Genomic DNA, 26669 nt, shown 5'->3' on the forward strand with positions numbered 1-26669 from the left:
CAACATAGTGAGGCCCCCTCTCTACAAAAAAAAATTTAAAAATCAGCTGGATGTGGTGGTGCATGTCTATTGAACCCAGGAGTCTGAGGTTGCAGTGAGCTATGATGACACCATTGTACTCTGTCCTGGGAAAAACAGTAAGACCCTGTCTCAAGGAGCAAAAAATAGGCTTTTGTTAAAAAATATGTTGGCTTGTATGAGTTGATAAGACTTTACTTTTTCAGTATTACAGACGATTTCATAGCAGTATTTAGCCATCATGTGCTACCTTAACTTTTCAAATAAATAAAATAAAGAATAAATAGCTTGCCCCAGACATAGAAATAGGAGAAGAAAATTAAATCCTTCTGCCAAGATGTTTTGTTGATAACCTTGCATTACTTGTGGTTACCACCTAGAAACTATTAATAGATCATGTGCAAATTTCATTTGTATTGGCTTGAAAACTTTATATTTCTTAGTACAAAGGCCTAAGGTCAGATCATGTTGGGATTTTTATTTATATTTTAGTGTCCCAATTATTTTAATGCTGCAATATTGCTGTTCAATTTGTCTGCTCTAACTGGAACTTGAAGTGTGTCATGTGGCCAATAATCAGACTCCTCCAAGTTAAGATAAACAGATATCAAACACATTAAAGTGGAACCACTGCCAAGCCCACCACTGCTGGGGTGACTACTCCCAAATGGAGAGGACCAAGGGGAGTGAGCATCAAAAACCTGAGCAGCTGACAAGATTCAGGGCTGTGGTATGAATGTTTGTGTCCCTGCTAAATTCATATGATAGAACCTACTCACCAATATGATTAGGAGGTGGTACCTTTGGGAGGCAATTAAGTCATGAGGGCAAGAGCCATCAGGAATGGGATTAGTGCCCTTATAAAAGGGGGCCCAGAGATATGCCTTGCCCCTTCCACCACCTAAGGACACAGCAAGCAAGTGCCATCTATGAACCAGAGCACAGGCCCTCACCAGACACTTAATCTGCTGATGTCTTGATCTTGGATTTCCCAGCCTCCAGAACTGTGAGAAATAAATTGCTATTTTTTTATAAGCCACCCGGTCTATGGCATTTTGTTATAGCAGCCCAAAAGGAGTAAGACAGGCAGCTCCTGGCATGTAAATGTACAATTTCATCAGCTGATTGAGCATAGTGGACTACATTTAGAATTCAGTTGACATATTGATTTTGCAACCTTTGGTAAAAGAATTACTTCAGCTTCGCAGTGACAAGATAACTTCTGCTGACTAAATTCTTTCCTAAAGACAGGCAATCCACACAGCTTTCCAGGTCTCAGTCAGTGTGGAATCCTTTAGGCTGTGTGGTTTTTCTTTTAATATCCTGTGAATTCCCAGAACAAAGTTTTCCATTGCCATAGGAAGGAACTAAAATACATCCTGAAGTCAAACTTCTGTTATTTGGAAATGACATACTTTTTCTCAAGAGCAGTCTTCCACTCTTTGTCTCAAGAGCAGATATAAGCAAAGTTTAACTAAAATGATACATCTCTTCATTTGTGATTCCTTCTTCCTTAATTATTCACTATTATTATATTTGATACTTAATATATTTAAATCACCTCTCTTCATTCCATAGCAATTTATTTATAATGTTAACATCTAGTTAAATTGTTCTAAAGTTTACTGGAAATTAGATAAGTTTGAGTATTTTAGCTGAATACTGTCACTGAAAATCTATTACTTGTCCTGAAATGAAATGAGGAACCAAACTGGTTATTAGTGAAGTGACACTACACAAGATGTCAGCCTGAGCTGGCACTTGCTTTACTAGAGAATTAATCATTCTGAATCTACAACAAATATTACGTATCACAGAAATGTGTTTTTGGTATCTTCTAAGTTATTTTTCATGATACAATATTGCCAGGCAAGGGTTCCTTAGCACATTTAACATACAGAGTCTCTCTTTTGCCACTTTCAGACTCTAGCCAGCATACCAACATTAATATATGTATTAAATTTGGCATACTTATTTGAAACAAGGTTATATGATTATTTCCTAATACTGAATTAAAAGTGGCAAGGAGGCCGGGCACGGTGGCTCACGCCTGTAATCCTAGCACTCTGGGAGGCCCAGGCGGGTGGATCACTCGAGGTCAGGAGTTCGAGACCAGCCTGAGCAAGAGTGAGACCCCGTCTCTACTAAAAATAGAAAGAAATTATCTGGCCAACTAAAATATATACAGAAAAAATTAGCCGGGCATGGTGGCACATGCCTGTAGTCCCAGCTACTCAGGAGGCTGAGGCAGTAGGATTGCTGAAGCCCAGGAGTTTGAGGTTGCTGTGAGCTAGGCTGACGCCACGGCACTCACTCTAGCCAGGGCAAAAAAGTGACACTCTGTCTCAAAAAATAAAAATTAAAAAATAAAAGTGTCAAGGAAGTAGATGCAGTCAATCAGACAAAGAGAGGTAAGGTAAGGCAGTACACTAACAAGATGAAAAATTTGATTTCATGCAACACTAGGTAAATTCTGACTATCTTCAGAGGTTGAGTTTAGTTCAAAGGAACACTCTGTAAAATGAAATACTGATGATGGATTTGAAAAGTAATTAATGATGGCCAGTCTATCATTTGAAAAAATAGATGGCTCCTTTGGATCTATAGCTACTTAAAAATTCATAGAGAAAAAGATGAAACTGGGATAAAGGAATACATGACTACACTAAAGGATGCACATTGACATGATAGTGGATTTTTTTGTAAATGTGTAATATTAATATACACAGTAAACTATAGCCAGCTCCTGCCTATACTCCCAACAAGTATACAATGCACACCATTACTCAGCACGGCTCACTGAATTAACCCTGCACAGAACAATATCTTTGTAAGCAAAGTGATTGATCTGGGGCAGCTTTTACTGTAGCGCAATTGGATTAAACATAAAATACACTCAGACAAAAATTTTTGTATTCAGAGGCCTGCCACTATTAAGTCCTGCACTGCCACAACAATTGCCTGTCTAATGAATGTATAGGACACATGTTTATGCTTTAAGAATATATATTATATATTCAAAATCTGAGTAAATTTAAACTACTCTAATAAGAAATTTCATCTCACCATAGAGCTTGAATTCAATATCACCAACACTGTTTAACTACTCTTGACTAGTGCAAAAATTTAAGGTACACAAAGTGCAATAACCCTCAGCAATTCAAAGTATGTTAAAGTTGGAACAGATATTAGAGATCACTTAGTTCATACCTCTTATTTTATAATTGAGATAATTTGTTTCACAATTCTTTCATACCCTAATCTTCAGAGCAGTGCTTGCTTTCTGGTGACATTGGTAATACTGTCCATAACCAAATGAGAAAGATGAAACAATATAATAAGGTTTACATAAAGCTGAGTTTACTTATTTAAAATGATTGTCCTTTATTCTGAGTTTGCCCTTACTGATTTTTAATCTTAACATCTTTTATGAAATAGTCATGATAGAGAAAGATATTTGCTTTTCCTAACCTTCATAGTTGATTAAATAAAATATGAAATATCCATTTCTTTTTTAATGTTATGAGACTGTGACATCCAAGAGTTGGGGAACCACCATTTAAGATGGATGCAAATGTAGAATGGAGCCTATTCTATATTCTACATATAAGAGGCTTAAACAAATTTCTCAATGAGACAAAATTAGTAAGAATTCTTTATGAAATGAGTTATGTTAGAGGACATTGCTCCAGTTTACCATGTAAAAATTGATAAAAGCTCTCAAAGGAAATAATACATGTCTTTTGTTACTCATATGTAACTGACAACTGGCATATTTTATCTAACAGATTTAAATGCTGCAAGAATAAAGAAATCAAGGAGATTTGAGCATAGACATGATTATGTTATTACACATTTATTAGGCTAAAGGTTACAGAGAAAGTGATACTTGTCATCAGGAGGCATAAAGTGTCTTGATTTCCATTTTGTTCTTTGTCACTTGCATAATACTTTTTGTTTCAGTTAGGAATTATTGGATTCATGCCTCTCCCTGGGAGGCATGGATAGGCATCAAAAATGTTAGTAGTTTTTTCTAAAAATGTCAAAACTAAAAAAATTTCTTGTGAGATATAAAGTATAATATCAGCCAAAATGGAATCAAGGACAATTTAGAATCAAGAAAAATTACCTCCTAGGAATTTATTCCTTTGAGAGGGTGCACAAAAATGGAACCTAATGAATGAATCTTTAGTGCAAAATTATGCTTCTACATCAAGTCTTCCAAATAAGCAAGAATGCCATATTTATTTTTTTTCATGTATTTCAGATGATTCGTGGTACTTATTGGTTTAAAGTTATTTAAAAGATAAAAGGTGATTTTCTTGAATGAACTATATCAGGATTCCTCTGCATGACTTTGAGAGAGATTAGCTACTAAATGACTTTGATTGATGGCTGGTTAACAAAAAAAGAAAGTTATTTCATTGATACATCTAGCCAACATTTAAATATAACTCTTTGTTGACTATGATAGTATCAGTCTCAGATTCAATTCCAAGATTCATGATAGCTTTCAGTAAAATACTTGCTTTGTTTTCTGTCTAGGAAAAACAAATAATATATCATAATTAAAATTTAATATTTTTCAAATTTTCTCATATAGATTTATTCTGTAATTTTGTGAAAATGTAATACCTTTTTAACTTTTTTATTGTTGTTTTGTTTTTTGTTATTATTTTAACATGGAAGGGATATTTGGATTTTTATAATAGTAATCGAGTTGCCTGTTCAATATTTAGGGAGTACTGTATTTCTGAGTCCTAGCAAGACATTTTTCAAAGAGTCTTTCAAATGGTAAACAACAGAAAGTAATTTCTCACATAACCAACCTCATTCTCCTTAAATATTTTTGATCATGTGCATCACATGTTAGTCATCTAATGGAAAATATATGTTGAGTATTTGTGTTTACTGTGTTGAGTATTTGGATATGGGCAGTAATGGATGTAGGGTAGTTTGAAGTGCAGAAAATATAGCCAATGTGGTTAAGCCCATCAGGCAGTTTAGAACCTAGTAAACAACTCTATAACTTAATTCAAAATTTCTCTTTGCAGAAGTTTGAATTCTGTTAAAACTTTTTATGATGGAAGGAAGAAAGGAAGAGAGGGAGGGAGGGAAGGAAGGAAAGAGGGAGGAAGAAACAAAGTAAAACAGTTAGATGCTTTAACATCTGTTTCTGCGAAACCCACTTTGTTTTACTTCTTATGGTTGTGTTGAGTTGGCCTAAAGATATTCTGGCACTTTCTATCCCTTGCTCTCCTGGGTCCCTAATGAAGTTTGTCAGATCTCCAAAAAGAACAAGTCCAGGAGGCAAATGACAGCTTTCCAAGAACCTGTTACTAAAGTAAATGACTTGAGTAGATTCCTGCAGTTAGAATCCGGTTTTACAGATTTTTAACTAACTCTTAACCATCAGACGTGGCCCAAACGAATAAGACTCATCAACTACAAATTTGATAGGGATGTCACATTTGCTAAGGCTATTGAGTAAATCTACTCAGTCCCTGATGGGAAGATTTAGTAGAAATGAGAAACTGCTCTTAATCTTTTTTTTAATTTAATTTTATTTTTAATTGACAAATAAAAATATACATTTATGAGGTATATATGATGTTTCAATACATGTATACATCGTGGAATAAAACAAATCAGGCTAATTCACATATCCATCATGAAGCCAAATTATTAAAAAGCAAAACACAAGTCTGAGAATTAGCAGACCACATACCTCGTTAATACACAGAAAATCTCTGTTAATAATGGAGAATCATCTACCCATGCTTCAGGCAAGTTGCCATCCTTGACTTCATGGTGACTTTGAGCACATTTCCTATTAGTGCCACTTCCATTGCTTTATGCTTCATCTTCTCTTATTTTCCTACTTTTACTCAATAGCTTCGCGCTCTCTCTCTCTCTCTCTCTCTCTCTCTCTCTCTCTCTCTCTCTCTCTCTCTCTCTCTCTGAAGGCTCTAGGGCAAAATACATACCATGCCATTCTCTTAGCTTCTGATATTGTTGGAAATCTTGGTGTTCTTTGGCTTATAGACACATCACTCCAATCTCTACCTCCATTGTCACTTGCCATTCTTGCTGTGTATCTGTCTCTGTATCTCTTCTTTTCTTATAAGGACACCAGACACACTGGATTAGAGCCCACCCAAATCCAGTATGACCTCATCTTAACTAGACTACATCGGCAAAGACCCTATTTCTTAAGGTCACATGCACAGATCCCAGGGATTAGGACTTGAGCATATTTTGTGGGGGGACACAATTCAACCTTCAACAAGTGTACATATTGTAAAATTGTGGCATTTATATGGGACAATGCCCATAAAGCCTTTGGTAAATAATAGGCATTCAATAAAATTAGCTAATATTATGGTTGATAATGCTATAGTTGGCTCTGAGACATCAGGTAAATGATTCAGCCTCTCTGAGCCAGTTTCTTCATTCATGAAAATGGAGCTATAATGTGTATCTCAAAAAGCTGTTGGGAGAATTGAGTACCATAATTTAATACTGGGCTTGGTGACTAATATGAAAGACACTTGGTGTTAATGATCCTCTTTATCCTAAAAGAGAAGGCATTGATGAGGTGGGCAGGCACTCTCTTGGCAGTCATAGTGTCGTCTATCTACCATATTTCAAGGAGAATAAGAGCCAGAACCAGAGTAAACTGACAGAGGACACCAAGGAGGGCAGCTCAGCACCTTTCCCAGGCCTCAGTGGTGGCTGCTGTGGCAGTGAACTTGGTCTTCTCCTGCCCAAGGAAGGAGGTGTTAGAGAAAGCACATCATTCCCCCAAGGAACCTCTCTTTGGTTTGGCAGCTGTGATTTTGAGGACACTCTCTTGGACAAAAAGAGCCTGGCTAAGCAGAGAGCATGAGCATATCTGTTTCTTTGTACTTCTTTACCGCCATTCACCCCACCCTTGCAAAGGATGCCAAACTGATGGATGAGCTGGTTCACATGATTTTGCTGAGCTTAGCTGTGGCTTTATTAATCTTTCACACATTGACATGCTATCCGTTGCTAGTTGCTAACAGTATTTCTTAATCTGGTGACCCAGGTTTCCTCTATCCCATAGGACATAAAGACCTGAAGCCTTAGAAGCATCTGACTTCATGAGGTGGAAGGAAAAAGAGAGAGCAAGGAAAGACACACCTGCTTATTGGAAGCTTTGGCCAGGAAGTGCTACTTCTCAGACACATGGCCACACATAGTTGCACATGGGGCTAAGATGGTTCTTGACTAGGCAGACACATTCTAGCAACAACTCTACCTCATGAAAAGGAGAACAAGAAATTTTGGTGCACAATAGCTGTCTCCTTCCTAATCTTTTGTCTCATGAATGTTCTTTCTGTTTCTATTGCCTCTTTCTCTTTAGGCTACAAAGATGCCCATGCAAGAACAATTTTAAATGCTTACTATATCCCCCCTCTTTACACTGTTTTGGAAAATTAATTCTCTTTCAGCCACATCAGCCACTGCCTCTGCAGGATAAAATCTCTAGCTCCAGCCCCTCTGGAGGTCTATCCCAGACCCTCTAATTACCTGCCAAATACCTCCTGCTATTGGCACTACCACCTCTACCTCACACTGTCCTGGCCAAACCTTTATTTTCCAGTCCCATCTCTAAGCCTGTTCTTCAGTCGCCTGTGCTTTGGATAAACCTTTTGCAAAAGCCTTACTCATGAACCGGTGCTAAGTGTTTCTTCTTTTGAATTCTATTTTTTTTCTGAATTAGATCAACTTTAAAACAAAGATAAAGAAAATGGAGAGAATAGTGTATGTGTAGTTTCCATGAGAAAGGTGAGAAGAGACAAAGAAGCAAACATTAGGCCAGAAAGCATCTGGAATCAGCTACAAGGTGGTGGCACCAACCCCTCAGGTCAGCCTGACGTACGGGCTGCAGGGACACAACCAACAGCTACTGTCAAGCTGGCCATTGGCTTGGAGGTTACGAGGTTGTGATCCTGGAAGAATCTATATTTTTAATATGCATATATTTGAAGTAATTCATAAATATTATAAGTGTTTAAGATATCATCCAACCTATTTTCTCTCATATTCTGAGAATCACATATATTTTAAGAAGCAGATATTTTTCATATTAGCATATTAGCATATACAAAATAAAATAGTAAACCTTACATTTAGCTGAACCTGAACCTAAATGACTCCAGTTTTTACAAAATCATACAATCATCCCAATTCAATCCCATACACACACACACACACACACACACACACACACACACACATGCACACAGAACCAAATACTCACGTAAGCCTTAGAAAATTATTTGAATACAGAATGCTGCAGTGATTCTACTACCTAATTTTAACATTTCATTCAATAAAAAAATAAGTTGCTATGTGACAGCTCTGATTTATTGTGTGATTCTTTTTCATCTTTTAGTTTGAATATCTAGGTAATCATCAGTGAGGATGCTTGTTTCAGTGATAATTATCAGGTTTGGCTGTATTTCTCAAATCATGTGCTTAAAGCCCGGGCAGTTTAAATCTTTCCTGATGCTATATAATCTATCTGATTCATTGTGTTACTGAGTACACTTTCCGATAGATGAAAATACAGCTAGCCTATTAGTTAAGAGCAAGTCCCAAGTAAAGGATAAATAACAGATGAGCAGTCTCTACCAACACCTCAGCATGGCGTTTAACAGCTGCCAAAAGTACTGTATAATCTTTTGGAAGGCTTAATCGTTCCCTATTGCACTTTTCAGAAGAGAAGAGTAGTTATTAATCCTGGTGTTCGCACAAAATTTTCACAGTAGATCTTCATTGAATAAATAGTGCTGTTTCACATAAAGATTTCAGTTTTATATAACACTTAACTATTAGAGGTTAAACAAATAGCAATGTGCTAGCAAGAAGAAAAATTGTATTTGGTAAAGAAAACCATATTTTAGGCTGTAATAAGCTGTACATTTAATTAGCGGTTTGGGGAAAGAGAAAATAGACATGTCTTTCTGGAGACCATGGAGTTTCCCTTTTTTATACAGTGAGGGATTTTTTTCCCCTTTTTTCTTTCTGTCTTAAAAGAAAATCCTTATCATAGTTCAATTAATCATGTTTTATCTTTCTAAAGTATGTTATTTCTCAAATGTGTGGGAGAAGTTGGCTCTTTTAAGGAAATGTAAGACTGTATAGCAGCTTTTTCTTTTTGGTCTTTGACCCCTTAGACTCCTATTCATGTTGTTAAAACATTTACCCAGCTAACATTTTATTTCCAACAAGGATGGTTCCAAAGCACTGGTATGATTAGTTTTAACTTCTTTGTGACTTAAAACTTATACATGTGTCCTATTTCCAAAAAGATATGAGTTCACATTATAAAAGATATATTGCATTTAGGCCATTAAAATGGAAATAGAACAATTCAAACAATGTAATGGGAAATATAAATAATAATAGTGCAATTTTAAACTTAGTTTTCTGCAAGAAAAAAGGCTCTAATTACTAAAATAACTTATTGTCATGTTTGTAAACAAAAAAAGATGAAATATTTTGATTCCACAAGAGAGATCACTTTCTAGAAATGAATTCTAAAAGGAATATATAATTCCAATATTTACAAAAATGACATTAAACAATTTAAACATTGCATTTAGTGATAGTTGTGTAGGGAAAAATGATAAAGTATACTCTTAATATATTCAAGACAGAATGAAAGCTTGAAGGTTTAATATGAAACTCTAACAAAGGAAAAGTATTTCAGGAAGAGGCCTAATGTGATGAGGCTCTGAAATGTGGCTATATTTTAATCTAACTTGATGAGGCAATGTTGCTAAGAATACTCAGAGGAATGGACGTCTGCAGTTAGCATGCCCAACTATCTTCTTGCAACGTGACTTGTCACAGCCACCAATCTAATGGAAACTTAATGTTAGGGTTCAGGGCTTGGAAAAGTTGGGCTTGTGTGCAGTCTGTGTGACTATTTATGTATATATATATACTAAGAGCAAAGTAAATATTTTGTGTAAACAGGAACCCAAACATGCCTAATAAGGAGCCAACCCAATTCCAATGGGGTAAGCTCTTTTTTTCCATCAAGAAAGTCCATCCGCAAATATCTTAGACATTTCTGGATGAGACTCTAGAATTCTTTTTTTAAACTGTAATATGGAAAGTTTTAAACATATTATAAAAATAGAATAATATCTACCCATCACCCAGTTTCAATGAAAATCAATATACAACCAGCAATTAGATCTTCTCTCTCCTCTCCCTCCCCACACTCGGGACTGTTTTGATGCAAAGCCCAAATATTATAACATTCAATCCATAAATATTTCACTCTGTACTCTGAAAAAGTAAGAACTATTGAAAAAAAAACACATAACTACAATATCATTATCACACCTAACAAGAAGTCAGCTGTGATAGTTTGTCTCCAAAATGACCATAATTGATTCTTTCCCTTTGACATGCATCTCATTCCCCTGTCAAAAGGTAGAGACTATGCCTCTACTTTTATGGCTCTGCACTGGTCTGCTTCTGCTTTGGCCAGTAGAATATGGCAGAAGTGATGCAGTAGTAGTTCCAGACCTTGACTTGAAGAGGACTGGAAATTTCCACTTCTTTGGGGAGTATTAGCCCTCTACATAAGACATCTTGCTACCCTGCTGAAGAAACCATAGGAGAAACCATACCTATCTATCTATTTACATATATAGAGAGAAAGAGTGACCCAGCCATTCTAGAATCTTGGGTGAGCCCAGCCTTCTAACAATCCTTACTAAGGTACCAGACATGTGAATGAAACCTTCTTGGATTCTCCATACAAGCTCAGCCACCAATTGAATATCACTGAATGACCCAGTGACATAGTATGAAATAGAAGAATTGCCTAACAAGACTTGCCTAAATTTATGATCCACAGACTCATGAATTATAAAATGATGACTCTTTTAAGTCACTAAATTTTGGCTTAGTTTGTTACAAGGAATAGATAACTAAAACAATTCCTTAATATTATCAATGTCCAGCCAATGTTTAACTTTCTCCAATCAGTTTATAAATATTATGGTTTATAGTTGGTTTGTTTGAACCAGGATTTAAACAAGTAACCCTAGAACTCTAAACAATAATAAAAATATTTATGTGCATGTTAACATATCCCATTTTATCAGCTAATTTTATAGAATTTATCTGATGTGATCTGGTAATTCTGTACAGATTTGGGCTTTGAGCGAAGATTAGTATCCCCATCATGCAGATTTAAAAAACTGACATCCAGAGATATTAAATAACTTGCCAGAAATATCACATCTGGAATTCAAACATGGATCTTCAAATTTAAAGTCTAGGGCTATTTCCCTTATTTCAAACACTACTGAGCCTTCAGAGATTTATAGTACCTGATTGGATCTAATAAGATTTATTATTGGAACTGCAAAGAAACAAATATTTCTCCACTTCTCATCCTTATCCCTTGCGATGTATTTATTTCTCAAGTGTGTTCCCTCCTCTCCATCTCTGCCACCTGGTCCTTGGTGTGGGCTTTCATTATCTCTCTCCTAGAGCACCAAAGTCCTAAATGATCTCTAAGTCTCTGGTGCTGATCCTCTTCTATTTCTCCTCCCTTCCATTGCCACATGAATCCATCTAAAACCAAACTTGGCCACCTTGACTTCCCTGCCTAGTAACATTTAACAATTCTTAAACTCATATCTATTGAAAGGAATATTCTCAAAGGGCTATAAGTTCTCTTGGAAAATCTTTAAAATTCCTATATCTCAGTGAGAACTGAAAACAATATAAGAATCTTTTGAGTTATTAAGATGATCACCTAATAAAAAAGTACTGCCACCTACCTGACTTCAGTACCCATGACTGCATTTAGAGTTACAGTAACACCTGATGATGCTAAAGCATGCTGTATAAATAAAAGTTTTTGAAGTTGTTTGGCTAGTAAAAGTAATGAGATAATTGAGTGATCATATGATACATGCATGGTCATGGAAAAATCAAAAGAACTTGTACCATAATGTTGGGTACTATACCAATTGCCATAAATGCATTGTCAAAACACATTCTATTGTTGTACATTCCAAATTGCAATGGTTCTGTTTCAATAGGTATATTGGAATATAACAAGTGAACTGCCTTTCTAAACCCAGTTCCAGAGATAATTTGATTAATCACTTAATGTAGAACTCAATAAGGTCCAAAAGCTAAACTTAAACTACTTTTATAGAGTTAGCAAGTAACACTGTTTAAATTGGCTTTCAAAGACTAATAGAAACAGAGTTTGCACTAAGGATTAGGCCATATGATCCTGACATAGCAATTAAATCTTTGAAGTGTGTAATACTACTTCTACAACATATTTTTTCAAAGAAGGCATTGAGGTTAGAATAAAGAAAAATATTTTACCTATTAAATTAAACCATACAAAATAGCCAAAGTTCAATCATTATTGATCTACAGAAATGTCAAATATTGAATTAGTGATGATAGTTTGAATTCACTGATTTCATAAAGATTTCATTCTTCATTTGTTTTCATTTTTTGTCATTGTATTAGTTTTCTAGGTCTGCCAAATTAAAGTACCACAAACTGGGTAGCTTAAAATAACAGAAATTTATTCTCTCACAATTCTGGGGGCTAGAAGTCCAAAATCAAGGTGTTGGCAAGGTTGGTTCCTTCTAGAGGCTCTAAGGGAAGACCTACCCCATGCCTCTCTGCTAGGTGCTGGTGGCTGCTGGCAATCTTTGACATTCCTTGGCTGGAAGCTGTGTCTGCCTCAATTGTCATGTGCCGTTCTCCCTGTGTGTCTTTGTGTCTCTGTGTCCAAATTTCTCTATTCTGTTAGGGACACAAGTTGTTCAATTAAGGCCCACCCTAAACAACTATGGCCTCATCTTAACTTGACTACATCTCCAAAGACCCTATATCCAAATAGGGTCACAGTCATAGGTTCTGGCAATTAGGACTTCAACATGTCCTTTTAGGGTACACAATTTAACCCCACAACAGTCATATTGAGAGGTATAAGCACAAGAAGTTTTAACCTAGTTTTATTTTTTAACATATTTGCCTAATATCATAAACATGAATAATATGAATCATCATTGGGGTTCTCTAATAATTGTCTTTTCCTTTAAAAGGAATCTGTATATGATTCATGTGTGAGAAGCCTTGGCCTAAAGTACAAAACCTGAGATCCCTCTCGCGTCACATTAGACATTCAGCAGCCTGAGACTGGCCTTCCGCACTGCCACCCTCCACCACGACACCTTGGTTCTCTGGCATTTCATTCCTCAACAAAATATAAGCCTCCTTACAATTCCTCAACACACATTACTTTATGCTTCCTGACCCTTGTTCATTCTGTGCCCTCTGCCTGGAATCTTCTTCCCTTTCCAGCTTTCGTATCCCCCAGCTGTGTCCTCTTCTAACTCCTACACGAAGTCTCAGTTCAGCTGCCATCTTTTCCTGAAAGTCCTCTATGAAGACCACCTTCCCATCAGAGTCACGACCAACCCCACGCACTGAGTGAAGTGCACTCCAGGAGGGCTCCCATTTTCCTGCACATCTGTCTCCCAATAGACCATAAACTCCATGATGTCAGGGACAATGTCTTCCCCATATTTTAATCTCCAGCTCTTAACACAGTGGTCATCTAAATGTTAAGTGAGTGTCTGCATAGATGGGATAGAAAGAGGTCCAGCCACAATTTTCACTTCTCAGGGGAAGTTCTGAGGTGCTGTTTGCATTCTAATTTAACACTCCTGCTGAAAGGTATTCCAGTGCCCCGTGTGGGAGGTTGGCATCAGAGGCTTGTCACTTAAGCAGTGAGCAAGCACAGACAAATATCCCTGTCTTTATCCCTGACTTATTTGTCCTTTTTGATGACTATACACCCTTTTTATGAGAGAAATTTGTAGATTTAGGGATTTGGAAAGATCTCAGTAGCTCAAAAATTCTAGTTTTGTTTTGCTGCAGTATCCTGGGTGCATAGAGTGATCTAAAGGAAGAGGGGACTGGAAAGATAGAATAGGTTCACACTTTAAATGACTCTGAAAGCCAAAATAAAGTCTTGAATTTTACTTTCTATATACTGAGTAGTCCCTGGTTTTTGAGAAAGGAACATTAGACAGTGACATGTTAAGAGATGATCCATTTCTTCCAGACCAAAATGTCATACATTGGGTTTCTATGCTAAGCATAATGGAATCAGAGCTCTATTAATCTGCACTTGTCAAATTTCAGGTAATCTAAATATTATTCCCATTTGGATTTTGGAAGTCACGTACTTATATATGTATATATCTTGAATTTTTCATATTTCACAAATAATAAAATCACTTTATTTTCCAGATTTCTTTTTTGCTAATAATTAGCTGCTGTCATTTCTCATAATAGTTTAAAATAAAACCCTGTTTCATCTGTAAGCTGGTTGGCTCCAATTTACTCTGGGCTGATTAAATTGTCAGGTCAGATTCTTTATTATTTTTTCAAAGCCAGTTAAATCAGTTTAGCAGTTATCTAAAAGCAGTGTTGCCTATTTTAACTGAATTCTTTTGTTATATTTAAAAGTTATGTGTATCTCATTTGGAGTTATTTAAATTCCCAACTTCCTTTTAAAATAGAAGCGGTAACTCATTATATGGGGATAAAAAGGTATGCGATATGATAAATAAATATAAGATTTAAAATTGAATTTGCCTGAGATAATTCATTATTATAGTTAAGTTAAAACCAGCATGGATAGAATTACCAAAAACAGAAACAACACTCTCTGGGGCATTACCTGAGATCTATGCTGCAAATCTAATGAGATGTTAGCTGTGTTTAGAAGAATCTGGTCTAAGAAAATACATTTGATGAAACTAACTTTGAAATGGAGCCATTGTATATGTGTGGGGTATTTATAGTATAAGATTATAACCCACATTTCCTTAAAAAAAGTAGCTCTCTATGCACCATTTGTGGAGACATTACAAAATGTAAGTTCTTTAAAACCCATGTATTAAGACTAATTACATTTACTGTGTAGCTAGGTAACCTTTTGTTTTGATTTTTGTTTTTGTAATTTGGTCTGAAATCACAAAATCATGGACTTTTCTACTTGGTAGAGATAGAAGTCAGGTTTAGCTCTCATTTTTTCAGATAAACTAAGACTTTATAAGGAGAACTCTTTTAGTTTACCCAATGCTTTATTAAGTAGAATAAATCTTGGAGTTTAACTACTACTTGGTTGTTAAGACTTGCAACATTTCCAGATCAATATTCTGAACATCTCCTTGCAGCATTTTCTTTTCACAATTTTCTAAATGTGATGAAAGACTTTAAATGAAAGTCTGTTTGTCCCAGAATATAAAATACTTTCTCAACCATTTAGGGAAAAGCCTTCTTTGTGTTATTTTAATCAAGTTTGCCTTTTTTCCCCCTAATGTTGAAAATAGATGGCAGGTGGGAAAATTCTGCTTAATTAAAGATTTGAATAAGCTTGGTTTAATTTATCAAGGTTTAATTATTAATTAAATATATGTAAATTAAATATGACCATGGATCCAAGTAGATTGCTTCTATTCACTACAGTTAGTCCTTTCCTAGATTTGAAAACTGAATTACTCATATATCAAAACTGATTTTATGATTTTCTAAAAATAGCTGTGTATCTTTATTTCTGAGAAGTACTCTGTTCCAAAGGCAACAGTAACCATTCCTCAGTATCTCAGTGACATTATTTATTATTTTTCATTGAAAATTATATTTATCAAAAAATACCAGTGTGGTTTTCTTGAACCAAATATACTGCATTGTGGCAGTTTATACAGGTTCATTTAAATGTATTAACATATGTGTTTTTCATTCATACTTCAAAATTACATGAATCTTTTCCAATAGATTTTATTGTAATTACTGTACCATAATATTTGCAAAGGTTTGTCAGGTTAATGATGGCATTTTTATGTAATGTGTGATTTTCTTTTCTATATTCAGGTTCTCTCTTTAGGAGCAGATGTCCTGCCAGAATATAAACTGCAGACACCGCGCATCAACAAGTTTACGATACTGCACTACAGCCCTTTCAAGGCAGTCTGGGATTGGCTTATTCTGCTGTTGGTCATATACACTGCTATATTCACGCCCTACTCTGCAGCCTTTCTTCTCAATGACAGAGAAGAACAGAAAAGACGAGAATGTGGCTATTCTTGTAGCCCTTTGAATGTGGTAGACTTGATTGTGGATATTATGTTTATCATAGATATTCTCATAAACTTCAGAACAACATATGTAAATCAGAATGAAGAAGTGGTAAGTGATCCCGCCAAAATAGCAATACACTACTTCAAAGGCTGGTTCCTGATTGACATGGTTGCAGCAATTCCTTTTGACTTGCTGATTTTTGGATCAGGTTCTGATGAGGTAAGAGCTGCTTAACAATCTTATTTTCTGAAAGATTGCAATTATAAAAGTGAATCTATTTTAACTGCGAAAAGAAAAGTGGTTGCTTTGCAAGCTTCCTGTATCTCACAGATAAAATTCATTTTCAATTGGAAATGCTATAAATTAAATGGAACTACTTTGCCATGGCAAATCAAATTCTATTTTTGCTAGGAGATGCAAGAGACTCTCCATCCTTTAACCAACAAATTAAACTTTGAAACAAGAGATATATAGCACACAGCATATTCCTGGCATGTAAAATCTCCACATACTAACTTCACAGGTGTAAAACTGTCGCAACTTAAGTATGTCTCTTTTTTCCCTAACTCATTATTGTGGTTTGAAAGAGCAGAGAGTTGATTTTTGTTCAAATTCTGTGAAGAGGGCACTTTCTGAAATATCTTGCTCAGAAACTCTTTCTGTTAAATAAAATGCAGATTAGAATGTACTTCTTGTATGTCCCAATACCATATACAGTTGGAAACTAAGGAAATATGACAAGTGTATGTACAGTGAATTTTCTAGATAGAGTCCATAACTTTAATCAGATTCTCAAAGGGTTCTTTGATTCAAAAGAAGTTAAGTTCTCCTACAGGCCCCTCCACTTAATTGCCACTAATTGTTATTGCATATAAGTTTCCTGGATTCTATGATGGAAAGATTTACAGAAGGCATGAAAGTAGTTTGAAGGAGTAGGTTGAGAAAGATAAATTCAATGTGCTGAATTTTTTAAATTCAGTGTCGTCTTCTCCCTAAGAACACCTCACCGTCTTTTTTTTTTTTCGCCAAGAGGAAACTGACTCATAACAATCTCTTCTGCAGCTGGCTACTTTCTAGCCAATGAAGGCTTCAGAAAAAGATAATTCTCGTCTGCCAAGGGGAGCCAACAGGTTTAGAAGTAAACTCTCTCCTAGAGAACATGCTGATCAAACTGTGGGTCAGTTACGAGCAGGGCAATGGGACAAGACATTCTTCTCGGTTTCTGCAAACCTTAAACAAAGTCTCAAGCCTGATTTTCCTCATCTGTAAAAGGATGATGATAATAACACCCTCCCCTCTTAATTTTTTTTATTTTTTAAATTTGAGACTCTAATGAGATAATACATGTGAAACTCCTATCAAATACTAAAAAAGAAAAATCAGCTGCTGTTAAACTAGTTGAACTTTTAATGTTAGATACTTTTTGGATTTTAACTGAAAAATAAGAAAGTGAAATGCTTCTTTATTGATATTTATCTTTAAGTTTCTTACAATGAGTAATTCAGGTTATTACATGAAATAAACCCATATTGATAAACAATAGAATAAAAACTCGCTCTTTCAAAAGTTAATATATATTCACCAACAGCAAAAGCTAGTGCTTTTATACTAGAGTTGGAATGAAAGAAAGTTTATGTCTTTTAAATTTTAAATTCTTAATTTCAAAATACTCTCTAAAATTCTGAATATAACATAAGCATTGCCCCCAAATTCAAATCTAATACTGCTGCCAATGTAGCTCTTAAAACTAGGAGTAACCACAAGAAATAATCTATTTCACTCTTCTGCCTAGGAAGTTAAGGTATTAATACTATTATTCCCATTTTACAGATGAGGCCGCTGAAACCCAGAATTGTTAAGTGTTGCACTCAGGCCTACTTTCTGCACAACTCCTATTTAGTAATATTAACATAACACTTTATGTATTCATCAAATATTTATTGAGTACCCTTCAAAGTGCCAGGCACTCTCCTAGGTTTGGAGATTCAGAAGCAAATCTGACAAAATTTCTGTTCTCCAGGAACTTACATTCCAGGATTGAGGAACAGGAGGTAGGGGATAGCAGAGAGTGGAAGACAGACAAAACAAAAAATAAATGAGCAAGATGATTTCAGGAAACAGTAGATGCTGTGATGATGACAAAGCAGGTGGATGTGACTGAGAATGACTTGGATGGGTGGCTACTTTGGATTGGAGGTTAGGAAAGGCCAATGAGGAGTTGCCGTTGGAGTTGAGACTTAACCGGAGGGATCCAGCCACATGAAACTGCAGTGCAGAGAATTTCAAGCAGAAGGAAACACTAGTGAAAATGGCCCAATTGGGGAACAAGTTTGCCATGTTAGGGGAACAAAAAGGCAGCCAGTGGCAGCCAAGATGAACCACAGTAAGAAGTGGAGTGCTAAGATGAGAGAGAGGACAGGGACCAAAGCACACAGAGTCATGGGATTTCTTATTTATTCTGGCTGCAAAGGGAGTCTTTGGAATGGGAATGACATTCTGATAGACATTTTGAAAGATTGCATAGGCTGTCTGCAGACTGGACAGTCAGGCTACAAGCAGGAGAACCAGTTTAGAGCCCATGCTGTACTTCAGGGAGGACAACACAACAGCTTGGACAGCATGGTTGCAGCAGAGATGAAAAGTAGAGAAATTTGGGATATATTTTGGAGATGAGCTGTCAGGGCTTGTTGGTAGATTAAATATTGTATGGAAGACTATAGGGAAAAGTAGAATTAAGGTTGGTTCAAAAATTTTCTGTTGTTTGTTTATTCTTGTTGGAACTTTTTGGTAGGGAGAAATGCAAGGGGCATTGCTTAAGCAACTTTTGTAGATAGTCATGCATTTATCCAGATAGGAAAAGCCTGGGGAGAAAAAGATGTGTTGTAGGAGAGAAATTCCTGTTTTGGCCATGTTAAGTGTGAGATTCCTATTAGTCACTCAGGTGCAGGTGGCATGTAGGCAAGTCCAGCACCCCATGAGTAACTAGAAAGGTATAGATGTGAGTAGAAGAAAGAGAAATGAGGTTAGTTAAATTAAAAATTAGATAAGATTATATCAAAGGTTGGTTTGGATCAGTATTTCTACATCAGGGCCACACAACAACATCTGTGTGGACCTTTTAAAAGAGTCTAGGGTTTCATATTTGGTAGGTCTGCAGTAAAGCTTTAAAACTTGCATTTTTTTTAAGTGGCAGGAATGATTTTGCTGTTTAGATATACAAGATCCTGTGGCCATTTCTTTTTCTTTTTCTTTTTTTTTTTTTTTTGAGACAGAGTCTCACTTTGTTGCCCGGGCTAGAGTGAGTGCCGTGGCGTCAGCCTAGCTCACAGCAACCTCAAACTCCTGGACTTAAGCGATCCTACTGCCTCAGCCTCCCAAGTAGCTGGGACTACAGGCATGCACCACCATGGCCGGCTAATTTTTTTCTCTATATAATTTTAGTTGTCCAGATAATTTTTATTTCTATTTTTAGTAGAGACAGGGTCTCGCTCAGGCTGGTCTCGAACTCCTGACCTCGATCGATCCACCCACCTCGGCCTCCCAGAGTGCTAGGATTACAGGCGTGAGCCACCGTGCTCGGCCAAGATCCTGTGGCCATTTCTGGGACAAAGAAGTCCAGGGAAGGAGTTTCATGTGCTCATAGGCAAATGTTTCTACTAAATAAATGCATAAATACATAAATAAACAAATTAGGGAGTGATTTTCAACTAAGTATAAAAACAGTCATTAAATTGCTTAATTTTAACTGAATGATTAAAATGTTTCCTTTATTCATCACAGCATCAAGGATTAACTTAGAAAAAGTAATTTTGTCAATGTCAATTAAACATTCATGTCTTCCCTGTCAATTTCCCTAAATGTTAAGCTACTGTAACACTTTTATTTACATTTAACTCTAGAGAAAAAAATGGAATTTTGTATCTATATTATTTTATCTATAAAACATATATGTTAACAAATGCTAAGAGGCTATCTTGGCATATACATTTTTACTAAAGCAGACATAGCATAACTGCTAATATTTTTCTAAATATCCATTTCATTTTTAGCTTAAGTAAATGCAAATCACCTAGTAATGACAGAAGCTCTTCTATAGTGTTAAAAGCATGCTGAAGAAAATGAATACGGGCATTGTAATGGGGCTTGCCTATGTCATTAATATCTTCCTAATGATAATGCTATCCAGAGAGACAAGAAAAAGAGTCTCTATTTCCTAATTTTTCATCATCAAACATCATGCCACCCATTGCAAATTACCTGAATATCACTGAAGTAAAGGAACAATATTATTGGCTCAGTCTCCAGGAAGTCAACTCTATCTGCCTCAAATTTTCCCATAGTTAGATTATCCGTGGCAAATTTCAGTTTCAGAGACATGAACAGTTAGAATCTAGAAAGCTCTGCTTAGTTACATGCTTCATTAACCTCTTCCTCCCCTGAAAATTAGAATTCTTATGATTAATTATTGGCTGTATTGACCTTCTTGTTTCACACTTTACTGTTATTTTTCCCAAATCTTGAGTGTAAGCAAGACAAGCCTTTGAAACCTAAGTAACTACAGTGCTCTTTCTGGGAAAATCCCAATAGAAAAGAGAAATTTCTGTCTTACATTAGTATGTTTATTTCATTAGTCTGATAAATGAATTGTGGAAAAGATATGAGGAAAGCTTTAGCAGGCGTATGTATAGAAGCACTGATCATCTTGTCAGCTATTCTTTCTGAACCTGATCTTTACAATAGATGTCATTAGTTTGTTGGAAGGGAATTTCTAAAACAGACACACTCATGTTCAACTTTAAATAAAGACATATTTGCATATACATGTCTATACATAAAGTAGCTAAGTCTTTCTCTTTAGATAGTCCTTGAGAGTTAAGCCAGACGTGTCCATTGACTTGTATAATATATGGAGCTGTTGGTCATGCCTCCAAATGTCTGTGGTATGACATCTGAGAGATACAGGATCCCCAGTGGAATAAATTAATTTGAGTTATCATTTATTCATCATTTATATGTGATTCATTGACTATATTTTGCTATAGATGGCATAAAGTATAATTTTGGATAAAATATTTCTCAGAAAAAGTCAAATTCCTATTTTAAAAATGTAACATCAATAGTCATTTATTTGCTGTAACATTTACCTACTACTATTTAAAATCATTTAATGACCAGTTTTCCATGTCACTATAAAAAAAGATAAAGTGAGTTCAAATTGAGAAAAATAAAGTGGTAATTATAAAACTAAAAGAAAATAAAAGTGTCTCAATAGTAAAGGTTGTTAAATATTTGAGTGAGTTTTCCAGTGAGCTTTTAAAATCTCCTCTTTAAAAGCCATACTTTGTGAGATTTGGTATTAATAAAGAAATGACAAACTAGATAATTTCTAAAGTTTCTAGACACATTCAAAATATAGATCTTTGATTGTATTGGTGTCCTTAGAAATATTGAAACAGTGTGAGTCACACTGAACAAAATTATAGTTTCAATGTTATTGAGTTTTATTTGGGAAGTAATTCATTGAATGATATATACAAATATCAGAGCTAAGAGAGAATTAGCTGAAATGAAATCTAAAGCAAAACATGAATGTAGAGTCATGAAATTTATTACTTGCTAAGTGTTAGTATTTCCTTACTTGTAACCAAACATTTCTTGACAAACAGTATAGAATGATGGATTAACTAGAAAGCTTCAATGACAATTCATTCTATCGACACTGTAAATGAAACCAAAAATCACATACTTACATTTCCTCATTTATAGAAGAATAATTGTATCAGTTACCTATAAGCAAATGTTTTAGAGAGTAAGCCTCTAAAATAAGGTATTTTAAATGTAAGATTCTTAAAAATCCTTATGAAGAATAAAGTAGAATTATTTTTTAAATTTTTTAAAAAATTATTGAACATGAGATTTTTCTCTTATTAGTGGGGCTTTCTCAGTTTAACTGTAGACAAATTTATTCTTGAGTAGAGGTTTATTTACTTATAAGAAATTATTTATTTTAATTTCAGGCCTTCAAAAAGGATTTCACTATCTAGCAAAAAAAAAAAATCACATAGTCTTGAGTCTGGTTCTAATATCTGACAGATTTACAAGACTTCAATTGTTTAGAATATATATATTTTTAAATAAAGTTTAGTTTAAAAAGTCATGTACTTAATAAAGGAAATTATTCTATCTCAATATAAGAAGGTAGAATATAAGAAGGTAGACATCTTCTACCTCAATGTAAGAAGGTATCTAGGACTTTAATAAACTATGAATGTGGATACATTTTTAAAATTTTGAAATTGGATGAAATTCATCAGCCACCCAGACATATGAATAGTTGAATTTCTGGAAGAAGAGTCATTTGACATAAAAAAACAATATTGACAAGATACATTAAAAATAAAAATCTTAAATAAATAGATTTTCTTTACTGTGACATTTTGCCAAAAAGAGTTTGACATATCATTCAATGACAATAAATGAGTTTGAGTTCTGAGTGGCATGGGGGCTGACAATAAATGAGTTTGAGTTCTGAGTGGCATGGGGGCTGGTGAGACAGAGACTTAACTTGTGGAGTCCATTATGTCCCCTCTGTTATAGTTCATGGACGGGACTAGAAAATAAAGTGGCTTGTTTCAGTCTACTTCAAAATGATTTACCTCTTTTTATATCTCATTTATTATCATTATGTGCTTATATTTTATAACAATAATCACACTTTACCATCTAGTGAGCTTTTCTACTTTTTTTAGTTTCTACCAAGGGTAATAGTAAGAACACAATATGTTTTCTAATACCAGGAAAAGCTCAAGAAATAATATCTCAGAGAAAACTCTTTACTATTTTTTAAAATTGTCATAAATATGTTTGTGGATAGCTTTATTTATGACATTTTCAAAAACTGAAAAAAGATTTCTATAATATGTCTGGATATTACATAAAATTAGATGTGTGTAAGATAATAATGCATTCTCCAAACAATTCTACTCAGTCAAATTCTGATGTTACCATGTTATTATAAGGTAGTTCTTGGTCCCATTTTTCACTTGCAGGTGATACAAAGATAGCCCATTGAACTAGGGGACTAATAGTCCCTAACAAATCAAGAAGAGAAGATAGATAATTCTTTAGTCTACTCTCTCTCAAATTTTGGTGCAATCACTTCTCCCTATTCTGTAATCTGGGGAAATATACCTTAAGTCTTTAAAGAGACATTTAAGTGATAAAAAGATAAGAGTTATAACAATCCTAAACATCATCTACAAGAGATGCTGTACATACTATAGCTAATGAAGAATACTCAGGTATGTTAGCAGCAAATTGATAACAACAGAAATATGGTCATGGCATTTGTTATACTGCTAAACTAGCATATGCAGTTATTCTTGGGTACCTGTTAGGGAAGCACAAGAGAATGGCTTTGATTGTTAAAGTCAATCTTCGCTCATCCTTATGCAGTTGAGAGATACAATTGCTTAGCAATTTCTCCCCCTTTTCTCTTGCCCCCTTCTCTCATTACTTCTACAATTATTTTGTATGAATAATGTTAGTTGGGTAAACCTTATTTTTCAGAAAAGATGTCACTTGTGTGTTATTGTGTAAGTTATATGGATTTATCTGCTTAGAGAATTGTCATAGAAGTTGGATTTTCATTTTGATAGAATCTCAGAAGAAACATCAGAGATTTCTTTGGAAGGAGGGCAAAAAGGGGTGTCACATGCACAGCAGATTTCATTGCTTTTCTTGTCATAATGTCATTTTTGCTCTATCATCTTTACAACCAGTAGTCATTAGTATTTGTTATTATAACATGTTATAAAAATGGCACATTTGTTTTGAAGCTTTTCACTTCATTTAATCAACTTCCTGGAGACTTTCATTGTATTTCATTTATTTTGAGATTCAAGAAGAAATTTTGTTCCAAAAACAAGATTTGATAATAATCCTCAGATATTTCTGATTTCTCAGCACAAGTAAACAGGTAGCAGACTTAGGAGGAAAAGTAAACACAGGAAACTTAGAATGTAGAAGTGGTGAAACGTTGAACCCAGGTGACTCGTGTTATCAGAGTCTGAGCAGTGAGTGCACATAGATGAAGTTCTTGGCTTTGAAAGTCCCTGCCATTTCCTGAGGGGGGCTGCAAGGCCAGTGTTGAAAGGCTTCTACTTGTGATTCCAGGTATCTCAGTATTGCATTTCACTACATAAAGTTCCTGCCATTTTGACGGAAACAAAAATGTAAAGGATATTTAAATAGGAACATGAAGAGCTACCATTTATTGGGTATTATCCACAACCCTGTAAGGTACACATTATTATTATTCCTATTTACAGACGAAGGATCTGAAGCTTGAAATTAAATGAATAATTCATCCAAGGTGATACACTGGTATGGAGGCAGAATTCAAAGATAAGGTTGCCTATTCCAAAGTCCTAGGATGTAGCTGCAAAGCTAAAATACTGATAATACAAATATTGGAAAGTTTGCTGTTCTCCCAAGAAATCACCTAATGTTAACTTAAATCCTCCATATATTCATTGAGAAGAGAAATACTTTTAAACCTGTGAAGAAGAGCAAACACTATCTCCTTCATTGCACTCTGAAAAATAACTCAGCTTTGGAAACAGAGAAGACTCACCTCTCTACACATTCCAAAATAAGCAAAGATGAAGTCCAGTTATGATAAGTACATTTCTACATAAGCTCCCCTCTCCTCTAAAGGGTTCCAGTACTCACAGAAAAGAATTCAGGAGATGCTAAGGGGTCCCCCTTCCCTTGTGACTACTATAGCATAAGAAAAAAAAAAGGAGCTAGAGGATACTTATTATAACATTTTAATGAAGAGTTTTGTTATATATTTAGTGCTTTTTTCATCAAGTCAATGTTAATATATAGTGTAATAGTTATTTCATGTGCTGTTTCTTCAATTAAGATATAAATGTTCTTAACACAGTTGGATGTACTTTGTGAAATAAACACCAACAATGAACAGATAAAATTACTCAATAATTGATTGGTAAACACCATGTAACTATGGAATAATTATATGCCCTGTGAATTATATAGTACTTATGGTTGACATTATTTAGGAAACTTAAGAAATGAACTTATAATTTGTACTTATCAGATTTCAAGTCCAAACAACCAGTTAAGTATCCTGTTATTATATAGAAGTATCCTATCATTAGATACCTGGTCAGTAATAATCATGCAATTAGTTACACATATCATACCCAAAAGCAAAATGCAATTATAATATCATTGGGGCATCAAGAAACAATTTATCAATTTAGCACATTTTGGAAGAAAAAAAGAAAAGATGCATTTAAATATAGTGCCTCATTCATGCATGCAATCATCCAATAAGTGTTCCCACAGTTATAGGAAGAAACAGCTTGACTGGCTCGGTGTCATTATTTAGGTTTTTCTCAACTCAAATATCAGCTACTTAGCAAGGGCTTTCTTGGCCTTCCTTTCTAAAGTGATTTCTATTCCAACCCCTGCTCCAAATATTCTCTATCATATTACTCTGTTTAAAATCATCATCACACTTTTCTCTCTGAAATTATTTTATTATTTATTTTTAAAATATTTCTCTCTCCCCAGTAGACAGCAGATCTTGTTTTATTTTCATCAAAGAAGACATTTTGTTAAATAACTGTCATTCTCTATTAGAAAAGTGACCTTGTGTGTTTGTTCAACACTATAATCCCAGTTGCAGCACTCAGTAGGCAAACGGTACCACATTGGAATGTTTGTTAGTGAATGAATGAATTACTGAGTACATGGTATTGACAAGGCATGGGTCTTGCATACCAAGACTCTGAATTAATATGCCATGTACTTTCAAAGTTATTCCCAAAGCAGGCATACATTTTTTTTTAAAAAAAAGAACTAACTTTAACACTTAATTCAAATATACAGTTATCCTCAATGGCACCATATTGTTTTATCCTGTTTCTACCGACTTTGCTTCATGTGAACATACTTTGAATTGTTTGCCAGCAGTTTCTGACCATGTACATTTATTTCTACAGACAACAACATTAATTGGTCTTCTGAAGACTGCCCGACTCCTTCGTCTTGTGCGAGTGGCCAGGAAACTGGATCGATATTCAGAATATGGCGCTGCTGTTCTAATGCTCTTAATGTGCATATTTGCCCTGATTGCTCACTGGCTGGCTTGCATTTGGTATGCGATCGGGAACGTAGAAAGGCCTTATCTGACTGACAAAATCGGATGGTTGGATTCCTTAGGACAACAAATTGGGAAACGGTACAATGACAGTGACTCAAGCTCTGGACCATCCATTAAAGATAAATACGTTACAGCACTTTATTTCACCTTCAGCAGCTTAACCAGTGTAGGATTTGGGAATGTGTCTCCCAACACCAATTCGGAGAAAATCTTTTCAATTTGTGTCATGTTGATTGGCTGTAAGTAAATTTCTCTTCTGTTATCTATT

At 35.1% G+C, this 26669-nt stretch overlaps 1 protein-coding gene across 1 annotated transcript in view; it reads left to right on the forward strand.

Annotated features, from left to right (window-relative positions):
- The window catches only part of KCNH7 (potassium voltage-gated channel subfamily H member 7), a 451497-nt gene that overhangs the window by 359479 nt on the left and 65349 nt on the right, over positions 1–26669 (forward strand). Inside the window, exons 7-8 of the mRNA XM_045560346.1 lie at positions 16000–16425; positions 26241–26640. Coding sequence (XP_045416302.1) covers positions 16000–16425; positions 26241–26640 — 826 coding nt within the window. The remainder of the gene's footprint in view (positions 1–15999; positions 16426–26240; positions 26641–26669) is intronic.

This window comes from Lemur catta, chromosome 8 (genome assembly GCF_020740605.2).
Source record: "Lemur catta isolate mLemCat1 chromosome 8, mLemCat1.pri, whole genome shotgun sequence".
In the NCBI taxonomy this organism is placed as follows: domain Eukaryota; kingdom Metazoa; phylum Chordata; class Mammalia; order Primates; family Lemuridae; genus Lemur; species Lemur catta.